Source organism: Calidris pugnax, unplaced genomic scaffold (genome assembly GCF_001431845.1).
Source record: "Calidris pugnax isolate Ruff unplaced genomic scaffold, ASM143184v1 scaffold298, whole genome shotgun sequence".
NCBI lineage: Eukaryota > Metazoa > Chordata > Aves > Charadriiformes > Scolopacidae > Calidris > Calidris pugnax.
In genome coordinates this window covers 548,038-567,255 of record NW_015091152.1, presented here as the reverse complement: position 1 = coordinate 567,255, position 19,218 = coordinate 548,038, and the positions used below count along the sequence as shown (strand labels likewise).

Genomic DNA, 19,218 nt, shown 5'->3' with positions numbered 1-19,218 from the left:
TTTATTGTATTTGTTCATTGCACAGAATGGAACATAGAAACACTGTTTCCTCTTTTTTTTTTTTTTTTTTTTTTCCCCCTCCTGTGGCAAAATCTTTTAATCTGGGGCAAATCAGAACTGTGGGGGTACAGCCGTACAATGCATAGTGATTTCTCACGCCTTTTAAGGGGAAGATTTATTGCCTTGGTTCACCTTACCTATCTGAGAGGCAAAAATTAAAAACACTTGCTCTAAAGATGCATAGAAAAAAGTTTGTAGGGAAAAATCATCAAAGCTCTTCCTCTATGTATTTGTAATTTTTATAGATGGTATAACTTATAAGATAAACCAACTTTCTGAGCCATGGTCAAACAAAATACCAGCTAAGTACTGCTACCTAAGAACCTTCTTCTTTTCTACAAGTATATTTCATATACTTGGTGTGCCTCAATTCCGTAAAGGGGGAAGGTGCTGTATCATTTCCTGACGTGAGTAGCTAATATTAAGATTACAAGCGTAGATAAATAGAAATGCACTTTGATGTTCTGTTAGATTTTTGTAAGAGCTCACAGCCATTTCCAAAATCTGCTAGTAAAGTCTGACAAGCATGGCATTTAACCGTGGAGAAAATACAACAGGTGAAAAATGGTGAAGCAGTTCAAAATATTAAGGTTCTTTGATTGAAACCAAAGTTTTTACAGATACAGTGGTTAATTATTTAAATAGGAAAAAGAAGACTAGATTAACAGGATCAGTTTTAATCAGCTGTGGTCTTATTTCTTGCTAGGTCGGAAAGAGATTTGTCTCTGCATGGGTTGATTTGATACTAAATTAAGGGTCTTCCTGCCAAGTCTGGTACTCCTGTTAGGTAAGAAAGTATGCCGTGAGTGTTTAGGCATAGGGTACCTTTATTCAGTTTTGCAGTTTTTTTACATTTGATGGTGTTGCTGTGCTACAGCTTGGCCATACTGGTTTTAAACTCCTTGTGAAGGTGAGTTTGGATGAAGTAGCTGGTACGGAAAGTGCAGCAGGGAGCTCTGGTGCGGGGTGACCTTCAGCAAGGAGGCAGTAGCTGGATGGGTCCAGATCTCTAGTACCAGCCTGTCCTGGCTGTAACTGCCTGGAATAACAGTACTATCAGCCAAAGTTAAGCATGAGAAAGCATTCCTGTTCCTGGACCCAAGCAGGCTTGCTGAAGTCAGGTACAGCTTGTCTATTTATTGCCCTCTGGACCTTAAGGATTTGGGATTGCCCAGTTCTGTGCCTGTACCACTGGACAGTAAACGTGCTGTATGCATATGGGTTTTATTTTTTTCCTTCAAATTCAAAGGATAGTATAGATCTTAATTTTAATTTTTTATTTTCTGCTCTTCGGGGCTAGAATTAAAATTGTGATTCCTGGATTTAAATTTTATTGCAAGGTATAACTAGGTGAGAAGAGAAGCCAATGGAAGAGTAGTGTTTTGGTGATGCTCGGATGTTATAGTTTAGCGTAAGGCATTACTTTTAATGTTTTGCTCTATCCTGTGAGTTTTGGTGGTGGCTGTTCTTTTATGAAAAAAAAACAAACAACCAAACAACAAACCTAAACACATTCAAAGAGGATGGAGAATGACCCTTACCGTGTCTCTGTGACTGACTTACCATTGTTCAATTAGTATGTCTGTTGTAACATCCTCCTTTCTGTGTGGTCCCCGTATGGATTGCTTATCAACCATTATATAATGAAACAAGAACCTGTAAGCCTTCCAGAGAAGAGGAATCAGCACACATATGTGAGTTTGCCATTACCTGGAAGAGAGATCTGAGATCTCTGTTGAAGAACCTGTAGATTCTTCTGTAAGATCTACTGTAGATCTCTGCAGTAATGGGAATTTGTACTCATGTCTATGTGTCCATCCCTCCCCGCCAGCCTCCCTGGGTTGCACCAGGCCCCCCCACCTTGAGGTGGTTGCAGTTAACTTAAAGCATGGTTACAACAGGAGCGTGTCTTCCACCTGTTTTGCACAGCTCTTCCCTTCCCCTCCTGCTTCTGTAACCGGTGCCTCTACCCTGTGCTTGCTCAGCTCTTGCAGAAAAGGGCCAAAGTGCACTTTCTGAGTAAGAAAGAGGCTCTTCACTGAATTTCACTGCATTTTTAGAGTTGGAAGGGACCATAGAGATCATCTAGTCCAACTCCCCTGCTGAAGTAGGATTGCCTAGAGCTTGTCAGAGCATGTTACTCAGGAGCATCCAGGTGGGGCTTGAAAATCTCCAGAGAAGGGGACTCCACACCCTCCCTGGGCAGCCTCTGCCAGGGCTCTGCCACCCTCACCGTGAAGAAGTTTTTTCTCATATTTGAGTGGAACCTCTTATGTTCCAACTTGTGCCCGTTGCCCCTCGTCCTGTCACTGGGAACCATTTGGCACCTTGTTGGCACCTCTTGTTGGCACCTGTGCTGGTTGGGGCTGCTATAGAAACCTACACCCCACGTGCAAGTGGAAGTGTTGGTGGAGCTTGTGCGCTGCATCGTGTTCTGACTCAGGACTGATTTTTAGCCCAGACCTGTTCCTTGAATCCAGTTTCCTCCACGGCCATGTAAATCCTGTACTGGAAATAAAGATATCTGCAAGAAGTTGGAGATATCTGCAAGAAGCTGAAGAAGAGAAGGCTCCGGGGAGACATAGAGGCCTTTCAATACCTGAAGGGTGCCTATAGAAGAGCTGGGGAGGGACTCTTTGCCAGGAGGTGTAATGATAGGACAAGGGGAAACGGTTTTAAATTGGAAGAAAAAAGATTCAGATTAGATCTCGGGAAGAAATTTTTTATTATGAGGGTGGTGAGACACTGGAACGGGTTGCCCAGGGAAGTTGTGGCTGCCCCATCCCTGGAGGGGTTCAAGGCCAGGCTGGATGGGGCTTGGAGCAACCTGGTCTGGTGGGAGGTGTCCCTGCCCAGGGCAGGGGGGTTGGAACTTGATGATCTTTGAGGTCCCTTCAAACCCAAACCATTCTATGATTCTAAGTTGCTTAAAAGCAGCTGTTTCCGACAGGAATGATCATCAAGCTGTAACCTGCACTGCTTCTGCAGATGAACAGCCCAGCTTCCCGAGTGAAACACAGCCCTCGATGGCATCTGCTGGAGCATGGCTGGTTCCAAAGAGTTTTAATGGAGACATTAAAACATGTAGGCTTTCAAGCAAGTTGGAGAAAAACAAACAGGTGAGAGTAGGGAAAAAAACCAACCCAGCATTGGAGGAACTGAGCAAAGGTCACTGGAGCTGATTGTGTTACTGAATCTTAAAACCTTCTCTGTGCGCACGTGTTCTCCTCTGACAAATGAAATAGGGCTGGTTTCGTGAAGTCCAGGAAGGATTTTCTTTGTTACCAAACTTCCCTTACCTGTTTTTGCTTGAGTAATTGCAGCGTGCATGAGAGGCGAGAGGGAGATGGGGAAGAAGATGAGGCTGCACAGCAACTAATGAGCTGTTTCAGCCTGAAAAATCAGTCCAGCTGGGTGGCCAGGGCCTTGGAACCTACTAACCTTGAAGAAGTATTTAGAAGGCTAGGACTTGACAGCTGGGGCAAAGAAAGGTCTTTTTAAAAAAGTTTAAATAAATCTCTACTTTTCTCACTTCTTTTTTACATGGGCTTGCTGGTGAAATGCTGCCAGACTTTTTTAAACTTCTCCTTTTTTTTTGAGTATATAGTTCTCTTATTGTTCAGCTTGACCAGGTGACTTGCTACTGTGCTATCTGAAAATTTTGTTTTATTTTTCTTTTTCCTGATGGAAAACCAGTTTCTCTGTAGCAGTCGTTCGTGCCTACAGAAATCTCACATGTTCTTTTCAGATAGTTGTGCTCTGTGTTTGACACGTTGCTCCATAAAGAATGGCTCACTTGGGATCGAACAGGGCAATATTTGTGTTAATCAGCTGCTTTTCTGTCCACAGGTAGAGCCGTGCGTTAAAACAAACACGCCGTAGACATGAATTGAGGGGGAAAATATGAAAGGGGATTTCCTGACTTTTTAAAATAAAAAAGAAAATAATTCTTTGCCAAGAATAACTTCATCTGCAAACGTTTCTTCAATGTGTTGCACATTTGTTTTTCTTTATAGGATGGGTGGCCAGGCCTCTTCACATGTGGGCACCATAAAGTGACATCTTGGGGTTGTGTGATGAGCTGGGTTAGTTTAAAGGCTTCAGATCTTTCCTAATCTGGATTGTTTTGACTGAGCCAGGTCAGGGAGCGCAGATAGGAGCAGGTATGCTGGCAGATGTCATGAGGTTATGAGAAGCAATTTGGGACAGTAGTCCTCTTGTCTGTCCCAGCTGCAATAACAAAATAAAAAATATCCGTGGCAAGTGCCACAGATACCCTTTGTCTGATCTGTTTATGTTATATGTTACTACTGTTTAGTTATGCATTCTGTTAACAACCCACAAAATTAAATACATTTTTTACTACCTGCAGAGAAAGGACAAATATTCTTACCCCCCACTAGTCTCCAGCCATAATAAAGTGGTTTCCCTTGCTTCACCTCAGCCTTAAATGCAACTAGGTAACTTCCTTCCCCCTGCTACTTGCTAAATAATCTTTAAACCTGTGCCAGTATTTCCTAACGTGTTTTCAAACTTGCTTGCCCAGTCTTAAAAGATTTTATGGAGTGTCTTGACTGATCACTGGGTGCAAAATGTGCTTCTAAACGTTTTAACTTAGTTGCCTGACTCTGAATTTCTCATGGAAAAAAAACGGACACGAGTTGGTCTTCCATCAGATCTACCTCCCTGGCTTGCACGCAACTGCTATGTCCACTATAAATCCACACAGGTTTTTCTGTTTCCCTCCAGTGCTCTGGCCCATATTAAAGAGGTTGTACTTCTATGAGAGTCTGTGATACCTGTCTTTGCTGTTTAATGCTGAGTTTTGAGATTATTGTCAAGATCTGTTGGATATCCCCAACTTCCTCACTTGACCCAAGTAAAGAAAGAAACATATGGAAGTATAAGGTGACGTAGTACTGTGGGTTTGTCCTATGTTGTTTTTCTTCAGCTTTTTGTAAAGTAACTTTGTTCTATTATATTTCACAGGACGTGTACCTTACCCTGTAGTAAACACAGCTTCACAGACATTGCCTCTGCAGAGCAGAGAGCGCTTTTGCCTTTACTGAAAGTTATATCCAGTGTTCCAGTTGTAGATCTATACACGATAACTTTATTTATTTTTTTTTTGTCTTTTCTATTTGTAAAATATAGGTTCATGTATTGGACGGACTGGGGAGAAGTGCCAAAGATAGAACGTGCCGGGATGGATGGTTCAAGCCGCTCCATTATAGTCAATACGGACATATATTGGCCAAATGGATTGACGTTGGATTATGAGGAACAGAAACTTTATTGGGCAGATGCTAAGCTGAATTTCATCCATAAATCAAATCTGGATGGAAGTCATAGGTAAGATGTTTCTGTTTGATCTGTATAATGCAGTGGTTGTCTCGGAAGATGTTGCTTAAGCAACATCATAAGCTCTGTTGCAGGGAATTGTCATGTTGGCACTCACAAAATTTTAAGCAAACTAGTGCTATCAGGAACTTCTACCCTTCCCCATCCTCCCCTCAGCAACACTGTGGAGCTGAATGTGCACTTCTCTTTGGGGTATCCTGTAACTCTTAAAAGTCTTTTCTCAGAACCAGTCCCATAAAGAAATACTTGGATCCTATTCTTGTGTTTTACCATGTAGCAAAATTGTCCCTTTTCAAGAGGTCTTCTGTTCTCTGTTGCTGTGATATTCAGAAATGCAGAAAATAATCTGAATAAATGGATCATCATATACTAGTATTTCAGTTTCATTGATCCCTAGGGTTTGGGAAATTAATGGAAGACAGTCCTTACAGAGAAGTATGCTAAAATTACTCTTTTCCTCTAATAGTTTTATAGAAATGATGTAATTCATTTTGATCCAATCATGGCTACTTCTTAGTGAAGGGTATAACTGGTACTTTGTGTACATGCGTTTATCCCTAATTTGGGTGATGACCTTCTTGGTTAAATGAGATAGCTTTGACAAGTACTGTTTGCCCACACAAATGAATCACAGCCTGTGCCTAAGGTATCATGCAGATAGATGATTTTTTTGAGGTCATCCTTTGCAAATTTTTGTGATGCTTTAGCTGGTTTATCTAGGTATGAAATATCCTTTCTTATTCTCTTCATTCTAACCTCTTAGGGACTTGTCCCTTCTTTCACCACAAGTGCTAATCTGGTATAAAGAAATGAGTGACAAGATCAGTGTTCTGTGTGACTTGTGAGCAGGAACACAGCACGCGTGAAACCTGTCCACTGTCATCTTGTGGTATTTATTGTGAATTTCACAGTTTCTTCTAATACTGTTTTGAAAGGTTATGTCATTTTCTTCTTAAATTCTGCCTGTTAAGTGATCAAAGGTTCATGCAGTATTTTTCTAACGGTGTTTGTTTGTAGAAGGTAACAAGAGTTGGGTGCAGTTTTATATTTGCATCTTTGGATATAAATATTGCAAGTAGCTTTGTTAATTCAAACCACGGAGATAGGGATATCTATTTTGAAGTAGTCCTTTGTTTACTGTTTATTTGAAAAGAAAGAAAACTTAATAGTACCAAAAAACAGCTAAATACTGTGTGGTGATGCTTTATTTAAAATGGGAAGGCTGTTCCATAAGTTTTCAGGTAATGGAGAGAAAAGGAAAGGAATTATCATGTACAATAATAACTTGAGTCTTTTTCTAATTGGTGCTGGTTAACTGGAATACCCTAAAATCTCTTGCTCTGTTAAAAATTATTTATAATATGGTGTATCTCTTATGACAAGAATAGAGAGATCATGAAACCAGATGTGTAACAGAACTTCAAAAAGAGTCATCTCGGCTGAAAGCACTCACACGTGGGGCTCAGTGTGACAGCTTGCCACCTGAAAAACTGCAGGCCAAATGTGGATTTCTCACAGGCATATGAAATGCTTAACGTTGCTGTGGGAGTAACAGAAACAAGCAAAACCAAAACAACCCACCCTCCAAACAATAACACCAGGGAGAAGAAAAATACCATTCTGAAATGCTTACTAATATGATCACACCTAAAACGCGCTTCGGTGGCTTTATCCAACAGGATAATTTGGTGGCTTGTTTTGTTCTTGAGTCACCCCTTTTTGTGCTCTTCTATTTATGTGAGAGGGAAAGGACTGCCTTAATATAAGAACACACTACTGCAGGCTGGCTGATGCCCTTCTAGGAAGAGCCTACCAGTGTGTATCTGGTGCTGCATTCAATGGGACTGCTTTCACTAGCATCCCCTGAACGTGATACAGGATGTAGAGGGGATTTTTGAAATGTTAATTGCTTGAAAAGTGTCCACTGATCAAAAATCGACACGACCACCATCCAAATCTCTATTTACATTTTTCCTATGGGGCACTAACCTCCCTGTGTTATCCAGTTTTTCTGGCTCCAGACCTACTCCAGTGTTTCCTGCTGGCACTGCTGCATTTTCAATCTTCTTTGCTATAAACTTCTTCTTTGCAGTTTTTCCCTTGCTGGTGGTGTGTTGGACAGCATTGTAAATATACTTGGGTTTGATGGTGGGGGTTTTTTTTTTTTATTTTAATGGTGTTTATTCCCCGGTCAGCCTTTGGCTAACCTGGAAGTGATTCATCCCAGAGATGAGGCTGTGAAGGTGCTGAGGGGCAAAGCAACCTTGTTTGTCTGCAGAGATGCAATCTAACAGCTGTTTTCATGACATAGAAGTGAAGTCACCCAGCAGTTACCTCATTCCAGATTAAATTCTCTGGAATCAGTGAAACCTGTGATAAAGACCTCTATAGGCAAGTAATTTAGATTTTTAGACCTGCTAATTCTTTCTTACATATTCATTAAAACAAAACATGCAAAAAAGAGACTAATAATTTAAAGTTATTGGGTTTGTCGTTTATTGTTTTAAACTGATACTGAAATGTATCAGAAATATTTCATGGCAGTATGCTAATATGTTACCATTTTAGGGGAGAAAGGGAAATTGTCTTTAGAAAGGGAAGCCCATCTGACTTCCCTTAAGTGCCCAGAAGCACACACCGCTTCTAACAGCACCTGTTTTTCCCAAGGCATGTGAGAAAGTTCTGAAGATTCGGAAAATAGTCAACATCTGTATTCAAGCATTTTTTTGTTTTGTTTTTTATTCTTTGCAATTACATCATCCAGAGGGGGAAGGAAAGAATTGAAGAAGTCAAACTGTTCTACATTGGGGTTTTATGTATTTTTTTTTTTTGCTCTGCTATGACCTCTTAGCCTCTGCCTGTCTTAAGAAAAAAGATCTTCTGGGGCTGTCTAAAGTGATTCTTTTTTGTTAAATACTGTCTTTCAGCTATGCAGCAATTCACCATTCTCAATATGATATTTTGCAGCTGTAATTCTGGATTTTTGGCTCTTAATTATTTTATTCATCTTTTTCAATAATTGATTTTTCTAATACTAAAAAAGAAAAGAAAATTTCTTATTCTGCAGACAAAACAAAAACCCTGGAGGTCTTGCTTTTTAAGTGTGTGTGTGTTGAGGGGGTGGGGGAGATGCGGACCAAACCCAAAACCCACAAAGCCTTCAGTTTTTTTCTTGTAGTCATCCTCATGCTCCCCAAAAAAGAAAAAATAGCCAGATTTTTCTGTGAGCAGTAGAACTAGTAATATCTGGGGTTAGAAGGATTTCGACTTATCCCTCCACCCTGACAACAGTCCCTCTGGCTTCTTCCTGTACGTTCCTGTCCACACACCCCCCTGCTTTTTTCTCCCTCCTCCTTGCCATCCTTGAGATGGACCCGTGGCTCCTTATTTTCCTTCACCCAGCATTGTCCCTTCTTCATATCTGTGTCCCCTGCTCACCCTTCCTGGGGCTGCAACTCAACGAGGTGTTCCCAGGCAATTTATTTCAGCTGCTCCTCTTGTCAGGTGGGTCAAATACGAGGGGGGGGGGGGGGATTAGGGTCGCTCGAGTCTTCACAGCCATCCATTTGTTAAAGAAAACTTGTCAAAAGTAAAAATACACATCTTCTTGTGATCCCTGCTTGCCCGAATGGTTGGCCAAGAGATGCAGGATGCATTGGGTGTGGGGTTGGAGGGAGATGGATACTGAACAGACACACCCAGAATGACCAAATGCCTTTACTTCCGTGAAAGATGCCTTTTAGAGTAATTTTGCTTGTGAAAGATGCCTTTTAGAGTAATTTGGCTTAAGAATTAAGAATGGGGGGGGGGAAGGACAAGATCATTATAATTGAATGCATAATCTAACTTAAAACAGACTTTTTGGCTTATTTACCAACTCCTACTTTTAGTGATTTGTTCTTGATATTTAGACCATTCTTCTAACTGCTGTTTTATATTTAGGAAGTAAGCTTATTTTTTTTTTTTGTTGCTATCTAAATTTCTTTTGATTAAAGCAGATTTTTTTATTTTACCTTTGCAAACTAGTTTTTCTGGTGCTTTACCTACTGTCAACCTGTCTGGGAAAATATGCTTCTGGAAGCTGGAGCTATTGAAGGAATGAGAAAAGCAATTGAGTTATTGAAAGACATACAGCTTCATAAAAATAAGATGTTCTAGATCTGGATAGTTTTGGTAACTTTTTACTCATCTGCTTCCTTTGCTAAGATTTTATCTGTCTAAAATTTTCTAGTGTTGCATAATGTGAGATGGGAAAGAGTGTATAGCAGATAAATGTGATTGTAAAAGCTTCATGTAAAGCAGCATGACATGAGTTTTAATTGCTCTGGGGGAAGTGAGAAATAGTTAGCAGGAAGTAACATCTTTATATCAAAAAAGAATTTCAAACAGTTCCAAGAAAACCGCTTTTGTGGTTTGAATAGTGAGAGAAAATACAATGAAAATAGGAAAAGATTTTAATTAGTGTCACTGACAGGATTAAAGTATTGAGGTTCAGGCCTCAATGGTCTAAAATTCGGCATTAGTGAAAGGGAAACATTCTTGGCATATTGCTAAATCTGTAAGAAATCCATAACTTCTTTGTCTTTTTATTCCTGTAGTCTATCAAGTCTCTACACAAGAATTAAAATTTAAAGATTTATGTGTCAGAGAAGGATATTGATATGCACGGATACTTCGCTTCTTGCTTGCAGGGTTTTGGAGAGTGGAAGAGTACAGTAGGCAGGTGGGAGGAATATGCAGGGGGAGAAACAAAGGAGACCTTAATTATTTTAATAATTTTTAATTTTTTTGTCACTTCTTTGACCCAGACAGGCTCCCTTTGGAGCCTCCGCACCAAAACTAGCATGACATTGCTGGCAGCGGCGCTCAGTAAATACGTGGCAGGGTCATAACTCCATGAGAGAACCTCGACAGCATATTTTATGGGGATGATGTGTGTGTGGCTCCTCACCTGCCAGCCCTGGGACTCCTTAGCCCTCGCTTACTCCAGCCATGGGCTCATTAGAATAAAGAGGGAGAGCGCAGAAGTTGATGACTAATGCCCTTGGATTGCCAGCCAGAGAAAGGAACGAACAGTTTTTCATGTCAGAATGTAATAATTAAAAAATTAAATTGGTGCAGAGAAGAGCTGGTTTTGGTTTTTTTTTTTTTTTTTTTTTTTTGCAGCTCTCGCCCCGCTCTTATCAGAGAGAACAGTTGCTTTTTGTGGGACTAATTAAACAAAACTGAATTGCAGACAGCTCTCCTGTGAGTAGAGTACGGAGATAGGTTGGCCTGCTAAGGCAGCTCTTGAATTAATTTTCTCTTCCTTTACCCTGCAGCAGCAGTTCTAATTAATAAGTTAACACGTTACTGGCTGAAGGGAAATGCACTTACAAGGTCCCCCAGGAAGTGTTTGTGCTAATGAGATGGGTTTTGAGGCCACTGGAAGAAAACATACTTTCAGCAACTGTCAGAAAGCTGGGAAGCTCTTGCGAGGAGGTGAATGTCTTAAGTTTGCACTCGAGCATTGATTTTTCTAGTTTCTCTTTTCAAGCATCAGCTCGTGTCTGTCTGCCAGATGATTAGTTGCAGATTTGATGAAACGCTAAAAATACTGTGTCCCTGCATTTAGAAGAGTTTCTTTTTCATTATTTGCCTATAATGTGTACAATATATGACATTATGTGCAGGGTATAAAATGTTGCATTCTGTTTCTCTCTTTCTGTGAGGTAAAAATGTCTAATACCTTCAAGCAATGATGAGGAACCAGCCTATGGTAAAAACCCTGCTTCAGTTCCTCACCAACACGTTACAGGCCAGTGCAGAAGACGAACAGAGCCCTAATTAAAATTGCTGGAGAAGCCTGCAAAAGCAGAATTAATTAGATTATTTGGACACAGAGCTAGGGTGAATTTCTTGGTTCTTCCCCAAGGTGCTTCTGAAATAAAATGCTGGAAAGGTGGAGCTTCAAAACATCCATAGCGTGTATATAGCTAGAGTCGCTAGGTCACAGGTCTCTGCATGTTTCTAGACTTTAAATAAAATCATTTAATAGAGGGTGGTTAACCCAGGTGGATCAATGGAGCAGCTCATCCATTCTGCTTCGAAGACTTGAGATGGCAAATGCAGAATTAATTCAGGATCACGGCCCTGCTGGAAGCAAAGGAAGGAAGCACCACAGCCCAGTCTGCAGCCAGTGGATCTACTGGTGTGCCTTCCTTCTAAACCCCCTGCTTAGAAGGGGCTCTTTCCACTGCCTTCCCAGTCTCCTCCCCTCTCAGAGGCCTTTCATCTACACTGCCTGGCATGATGGTGTTTGCCTGAAAAATGCCCTACACAATAACTTTATTTCTCAACCTCTACACTGCCTGGCATGATGGTGTTTGCCTACACAATAACTTTATTTCTCAACTGTGGTTTTACTTCCCACTGACTTTTTCAGAATGGCGTGGAGGGTGGGATTGGAAATGTCATTGCTAGACCTGTCGAGACCTGCTACATGTACTTTTTGGAAACACATGGCAATCTCGGCTTCAAGAAGTGACAGAAGAGAAAATATTTTGGTTTTAAAAGACAGTATTATATCCCACACATTATGTTTCCTCCTTACAGCCAGACTTGCATTTTGATAGGAATATTTGAACAAGCATTCGTGGTAAAAAACCAGCATAGTTTTCCAGGTTTGCTTCGCAAATGTTTTGAGCTATAAGCCTCTGAAGGAACCAGAGCTACCTGCCCTCCTCGTGGTGGCCTCAGTGTGGTGTTCCACAATTGTCTGTTGGTCTTTCATCCTGCTTCATCTGATGGTGTGTGGGATTCAGGCTCTGAGTGCTTTGGCTACTTGCTAATATTTCCAGTTGTCACAAGTCGAAGATGTCTAATTCTTGCAATTCCCTGAATGCTCAGGCATTAAGTCATCTGTAGATGGAGGGAAACATTTTGTGTAAAAATATTGTCATTTGCTTTGTGCAAGCCTTTGTCTGTTACACGCTTTCTTTAACATGACGATCACTAAAAGCAAGGTTCACAAGACAGGTCTTTACATTTTTAATCCTTCATGAAGGAAGATGTGATGGCAATTGTAGCATAACAACTTTCTGTTTTGTTTTTCTTATACCAAGGAGGAAAAAAAAAACAAACAACACATGCCTGATAAGAGTATAGCCCCCAGGTATTTTTAACTGCAAATGGATCTGGTATAGCATAAGAAGGAAAATAATTAAAAATTCAGTAAATGCAGATATGAGCATCCTGTAAAGACGCCTTCAACAATGTGTAGACTAATCAGAAAGCTTTTACTCTAGATGGTATGAATTTCAAGCTTTTAATATTGTGTTGTCATTGGATGCCAATGTGGTGAATTTTGGCAGTGTATATGAAGTGGCCTGCTAAGGCCATAATATCACGCTTCACACAGCTGTGCTTGTAGTGGCCGGAATTCAGAAGTATAACAATAAGCAATAAATTTCTGCTGCTTATGTTTGTTGATAACTACAATGTCAGTGTTGCTTTGGCTGCGTCAGAATAGGGTTTTTCTCATGATAGGAATAAAAAGACCAAGGAGAGATCCCAAGAAAGGTGCAAGTCTTGTCACATGGAATTATTCCCTGGGAAAGAAATGTTAGCTATTATTTTTCCTTATTAGAAATTGAGTGTCCAACACGTATCCAGATGCTAGCAAGGATGTGTATTGCTCCTGAATGAAGCTGATATAAGAAAATGCAGCAGAAAAGGGTATTGTACGCTTTTTCTGAACAAACAGTACAAACACTCCACCTGCTCATTTTAGTATCATTGTCCTGTCATACTGAGTATGAGCTTCAAATGAAAACTTACATGTCCACTCCATTTTATGCTTCTGTCCCATTTTTTTTGCTGCTTAAAACTCCAATTTTCTTAGCCAGTAATTCTAGAGATCGCATAATGTATCTTATTAATTAATTTCTTCCTTTTGCAGGCAGAATCAGTCTGTTCCAAATTATTTAGCAAGTAAGGTGGATGTATACCTACACTAGAAATATTTGATCCTCCTTTGTTTCCCCAGATCAATGATCTATGATAGCCTGAAAGGCAGGTATTTGCATTTGTACTTCAAGTTAGGGAAACACAGATCCTTGGGTAATAAATGCAGCGGTTAATGTGTGTATACTTACAGAAGTTCATTTCCATTTTCTGTGTAGTTGTGTCCCTGAACCTTACTGTTGGAGAATTGGAGTATCTTTGTGAAATTAAGGCATCTCAGATCAGAGGAAGTGATCAAGCAAACACCGGGCATTTCTGTGCTTTCTCAACAACCCGTTTGGGATGGTGGTTGATCCTCCCTGTCTCAGGCTACGGATGTACATCCTACTACAGAACTTGCCCCACTGATGGAAAAGGTCACTGCCATGAGCCTGCCCATAGCTCCTGAGCATGGTGTCTCATCCAGATGCTGCTGTATCCTCAGGCTGGGTAACTGAATTGCCCATATGCACAGTGTCTCACTGACAGGTTGATTTAATCCTTGGTTTTCATCGTATGGCTTTACTCGCCCTTCTTATTTTGAGTGAGTGGTGGTTAGAGGTAGGAGGGAGAGCTTTAATACAGTTTTATATTCCCTCTCTCACATTGACAATACAGCATTAAAATGAATTACCTTCATTTTTTCCCAGCCTTATTGAAAAGGGATTGCAATAACTGATACAATAGTAGGTTATTTCTTTTTTCCCCGCTGTCTGATTGCATAGGAGGTGGGGAGAGGTATAGGATCCTCCAGAGGGACATGGAGAAATGGACTGAAACGTAAACGTGAAAACTCTTGCACCCTGCTCTGGAGCTTGAATGCAGGCAGCCTCAGAGGTCACCCCAAAGGAGTTTTGCTACTGTGAAGCTGGAATGTTAATGGTTTAGAGATGTACAGGCCAGGATGTCTAAAGTACCCCAGGTTTTCTGCAGGTGTTCTGATCAGTTTTTGAAATTAGAGAACTGTAATGCAGTCAGAATAGAAGGTGCTTGTTTCCTTTTACGGAGAAATGCTATTGTGCTTGAATATAAAACATTACCTGTTAAAATTCTAGGGAAAAAACCACGTAATTCTGATGATATTTTAAATTTATATTATCTGGATTTTTGGGATCTTTTTTTGGTGTGAAGAATTCATAAATTTCAAAGCTATAATCTAGCTTTGGATTTGAATGCTAGTATTAGTTGAAAAAAGAAATACAGGCAGACTGAGGAAATCCTGGTTGTAATAAAGGATATGAATTTAAAGTTGATCTTTTTTGGTCATTTTACTGTTAATTTTTATGTCAAGTGAGTTTAGTCTTTGTCTGAAATGCATATAATCCTGAAGCAGGAGCTTTTTTGTCATTGTCAGTCTATCATTGTCTATCAAATGGATAGATTGTCTATGAATTTCCATGTCTGTATTCCGTTTCAGAGCTCAGTAGCCCCTTTTGTAGCGCCTGCTTTAACTTGTTTATTATTTGGTTCCTTTTTCTTTATCTTCACAAAGTATTTCACAGGCCTCTTTAACAGAATAAGAATAGAACAAAGGTAAATGTATTTAAATTGTATCCGTGTTTTTTTCAGGCAGTAGAAAACTCTTTACTATAACAAATTTTTACTGTAATTGCACCTCTGATTACCATGATGATACTATAAATAGTTGTGTTTAGGAAATCATGATACATAACACAGATGGAATTTAATTTCTGTGGAAACTGCTTGTTTTCTCTCTCTTTTTTCTCTTCTCACCTTCCTTCTCTGCTCTCTCCTTCTGCATTTCCTTCCCAGCCAACTAAACAGAGTAGAGATGGTGATGCTTTAATTAAATGTCAATTGCCCTCAAAATGTTTAAGGCAAATTTGTGTGATTATTTGCGTGGCACAGGGAAGACTAATAAAGTTAGTGTGCTCGTAGTGCTGTCTAATATGTAGACAATTTGCATCTTGCTGAAGCCCTGGAGATGTCTGCTGAGCGAACAACATTACTCCTTGTTCTCATCTCTCACTTTCTCATCATCTCTGGTGTCTCTCTTTAACGAGACTAATGATACGAGTAGAGCAGTTTGAAGGAACTGAAGAGCTTAGTGAAGGGATAATAGGATGTAGGGCTTTCTGCTGTCGTTATCCCTTGTTCCAATCAAGCCTGGGCTGATAACGTAGAGGCTGAAGGACGTTGCCACCAAAGAGCTGTCAGGTCACGTCAGTCCAATTCCACCTGCATCACTGTACCTGGGACCAGCGTTGGTGGCTTTATTAGTGAGACCAGAAACGTGGAAGGACATTTCCTGTCCCCTCTCCCCTTTTCCTGTTTTTTTAGCACCGTGGCCCTCCAGCCCTCCCTCCCCACCATTAGGCTGCGGAGGCTCGTTTAGCGCAACTTGGCCACTGCTTTGGTGCCGTCACACTTCAAAGACTGCACCGTCAGCTGCATGGAGTATGTTCAGAGGGAAAAAAAAAAAAGCCTTTTTGCTGATTGGAAGTGAGCTATCACCTCATAACGCTTGCTGGAAACAGGGGATATGGAGTACTTGTTACTGGTAATGCTCATCTTAATGAAATGCAAGAAATTGGTGCTGTTGTATTTGGGCCCAAAGCCATTTTCATGTGACGGTGACCTTATATCTGCTAAGAAAAATTATACAAGTCTAAGAGTAATCGCTTCAAGGCTGTGGCTGGTGGTGCAGTCAGATGAAGTGCTCCTGAACCTCTCCAGATAAGGGCTGGTTTAAATAAGGGTCCCATTTCACCTTCTGCATTGTCATATAAATAGATGGTTATCCGAAAGTTGGGCACGTCGAACAGTGTCTGTTGTACTCCAAGATATATTCCCACCAGAAATGCTGGGTGCTAATGGCATGTAAAAATCCTTGGGGTTTTATTATGTTGGTTTTTTTTTTTTTCCTCTTAAAAGTGAATTGCAAGATAGCCAGAATGCTTCAGAAAAAAATGTGGCTCCCCTTGTGCATGGGAATGCTGTCTTCGGTGCAGGTTTGGTTATAGTGAGAGCTTTGAACTTTTATTGTGTCTGTCCCATATGACAAATGTCATAAATTTGTCATAAAGACTTAGATAGTCTCCCAACCTGCTACAAACTAAAATTATTCAAATCCGAAGGCGTTTAGGGTTTGGGGGTGGGGTTGGTAAAAATGTTCACAGAATTATAATGCCTTTATTCTTGGTACAGGAGCACGTTGTGTCATTCTGCCTTCGCTGTTTGGCTGGTAGGTTTCAGCTGTAAATTATATTACAGTAGTCTCTTGTAAGATGCTTAGTTGGTGCATTTAATTAGAAGCAAATATATACCTGACTCCAGACAGAGATAAGACAGAAAAGATAATATGTCCTACTTTCGAGTGCAAAATATCAAGAAATAGAAAATTTTGTTTGGTGTAGAATTGGAACACGAGACTGACAAGTCAAGGAATGCATCTGTTTTTCTTGGGAGCAGAAAAAAATAGAAGCTTTAAAGACAATGCATCTTTCTCCAGGCTTCAGGGTGAAAAAGTGGTAATGACTGGTAATGACTGCAGTCTCTTTGTATTCAGAATCATTGGCAAAAGACACTTTCAAGTTTCTTGCTTTAATATACTCCTTTGTTATATTTTAAAAGAAAATATTTGGAAAATAAGAGTATTTTTGTCCTCTACTAACCCACTTCAGTTACCAACTTCCTTGCAAAAGTGACGCATAGAGTGTTGGGGATGCTTTCTCAGTAAATGTACAGCTAGTGACTCTCTTCCCTGCAAGAAGAAAATGAGGAGAGTGGTGTTGGTAGTGTCCCCTATATGTAAATGCTACTAAATGAGGAGAGTGGTGTTGGTAGTGTCCCCAATATTGAAGGAGTACAGAGCTGTGTGTCATCCCTTACGCTGCCAGCCCGGGAGAGGGATCCTCACTGCTGGGTGGGAGCTCCAGGATGTGGGAATGCATGTGCACCCACACATTTAAGAAGAAAGGAGGTGGGAAGAAGCACTTTTGTAAATGCTACCTGTATGGCCCTGCTTTGAGCAGGGTGTTGGTCAAGATGACCTGCGGGGTCCTCTCCATACCAAGTTTTTCTCTGATTCTGAATAAAAGAACTGTAAGAAACAAGCTGCTTAATTCCAGTTCTGAGGAACCTGGGTACAGATAATTAGTTTCTACATCACAAGAACCTGGAAAAACTGTCTTCAGTAATGTTTGTGCTGCATTTTTGTGATGGCTAATGAGCATGTGTTTGTGTATATATACATAAAATATATGGGTATACTCTTTAATTTTGTTTATGAACCTGGAGACAGGCAGTGACCCACTTTGCTCAGAAATGATACCATTACCATGGCAGAAGATCAGTAGAACTCTGTTTAATGGCACTGCTTATAATAAAAACAATAGCTTAATAATTATCATAATAATGAATCATGAAAAGTAACTTAAGGATTTCTTTATAGTGAGGCTATTTGCCATTAGACTGTTTTTCTGATGGTTCAAAAGAGTGAAACTGGCAGAGATGGATGGATTGTTAATGGACCAAATGCTGCCTCAGTTTGAAATCTGCTGAGGCTGAAAACGATGGCCGTTGTGTATCAGCAGGGAGCAGTCAGACTTGCATAAAATCAGCTGGCGTTCTCCTCACTGGCGCGTGGTGACACAGAGCCTCACGGATATAGAGTGTTAAAAGGGTGCTAGAAATAGCCACAGACCTGAGCAAGCAGTTCATTTGGCATCTCTTAGCCATCTCAGCATCTGTAGGCAGCCTGGAAATACGGGGGAATGACACAGGAGTCCTGTCATTCCCCAAAGTAGGGGAATGTATTTGTTCTGTATTTGTTCTCTAGAAATAAATGGAAAGTTCCGATCGACCCTAATTACATTGTAAAAGTCCTTCTTTTCACAAAAGCTACGTTCAAGCAAAACCCTAGCGTGAATTGTGTTGAAGCTTACATTTTCTCTCCCCTGGATTCCATTAGGCAAGCAGTGGTTAAAGGCTCCCTTCCACATCCTTTTGCTTTGACGCTGTTTGGGGACACGTTGTACTGGACCGACTGGAACACGCATTCCATCTTGGCCTGCAGCAAGTACTCCGGGGAGGACCTGCGTGAAATACATTCCAACATCTTCTCTCCCATGGATATCCATGCTTTCAGCCAAAAGAGGCAGCCAAATGGTAAGCTGTCTTGCTTTCTTTTTTTTTTCACTGCAAGTTGGAACTGATTTGCAGAAATCTTAATTAGTCTTTCTGTATGGCGGTGGGCGGCTTCACTCGTGTCATGATGCAGTTTTTCCAATGAAGAGATTGGGAAAAGACCCAAAGAGAAATCAAATATTCTCTACATTGTTTTTTTTTTTAAGTGCAAAAAACCATCTCTTGCTTTTTTTCTGCCTGCCACATTTATCCTGTTGTCCTATTCTTTTTTCTGTTTCATGTGCCATAACTTTAGGCAACACAGTATTTTTATTTTTTCCAAGCAGTAGTTCCTGAATGGAAAGTAGTGTTAATTTGGCAGATGATATTAAGCAAAACTAGCTCTGTGTAATAACCAGTGTCTTAACCATTGTGTTAATTTACTCTGTTTGCATTTTGTCTTTATATATATTACCTGCTACACATTCAGCAGCAACGTGCTGAATAGTTTTATGTTAAAATGAGAAGAGCAGAGCTGAAACAAAGCTCTTGTATTGAGCTAAGTGCTACTTCCCCGAGAAAGGAAACGTTCAACATCCGTGCATTTTGGTGCCATAAATACCCCACTACTCAACACTTGGAATTAATTTTTCCTTGTTCTGTGTTTATCATTTCCTCCTTTAATCTGTGTTGCTGCCACCGATTCTACCACTCGAATGCCGTATG

At 40.5% G+C, this 19,218-nt stretch overlaps 1 protein-coding gene across 1 annotated transcript in view; it reads left to right on the top strand.

Moving 5' to 3' along the window:
* LRP6 (LDL receptor related protein 6) overlaps window positions 1-19,218 on the top strand; it is a gene marked incomplete at its 3' end in the record, with an annotated part of 128,049 nt that overhangs the window by 45,231 nt on the left and 63,600 nt on the right. Inside the window, exons 3-4 of the mRNA XM_014959249.1 lie at window positions 5,215-5,412; window positions 18,338-18,534. Coding sequence (XP_014814735.1) covers window positions 5,215-5,412; window positions 18,338-18,534 — 395 coding nt within the window. The remainder of the gene's footprint in view (window positions 1-5,214; window positions 5,413-18,337; window positions 18,535-19,218) is intronic.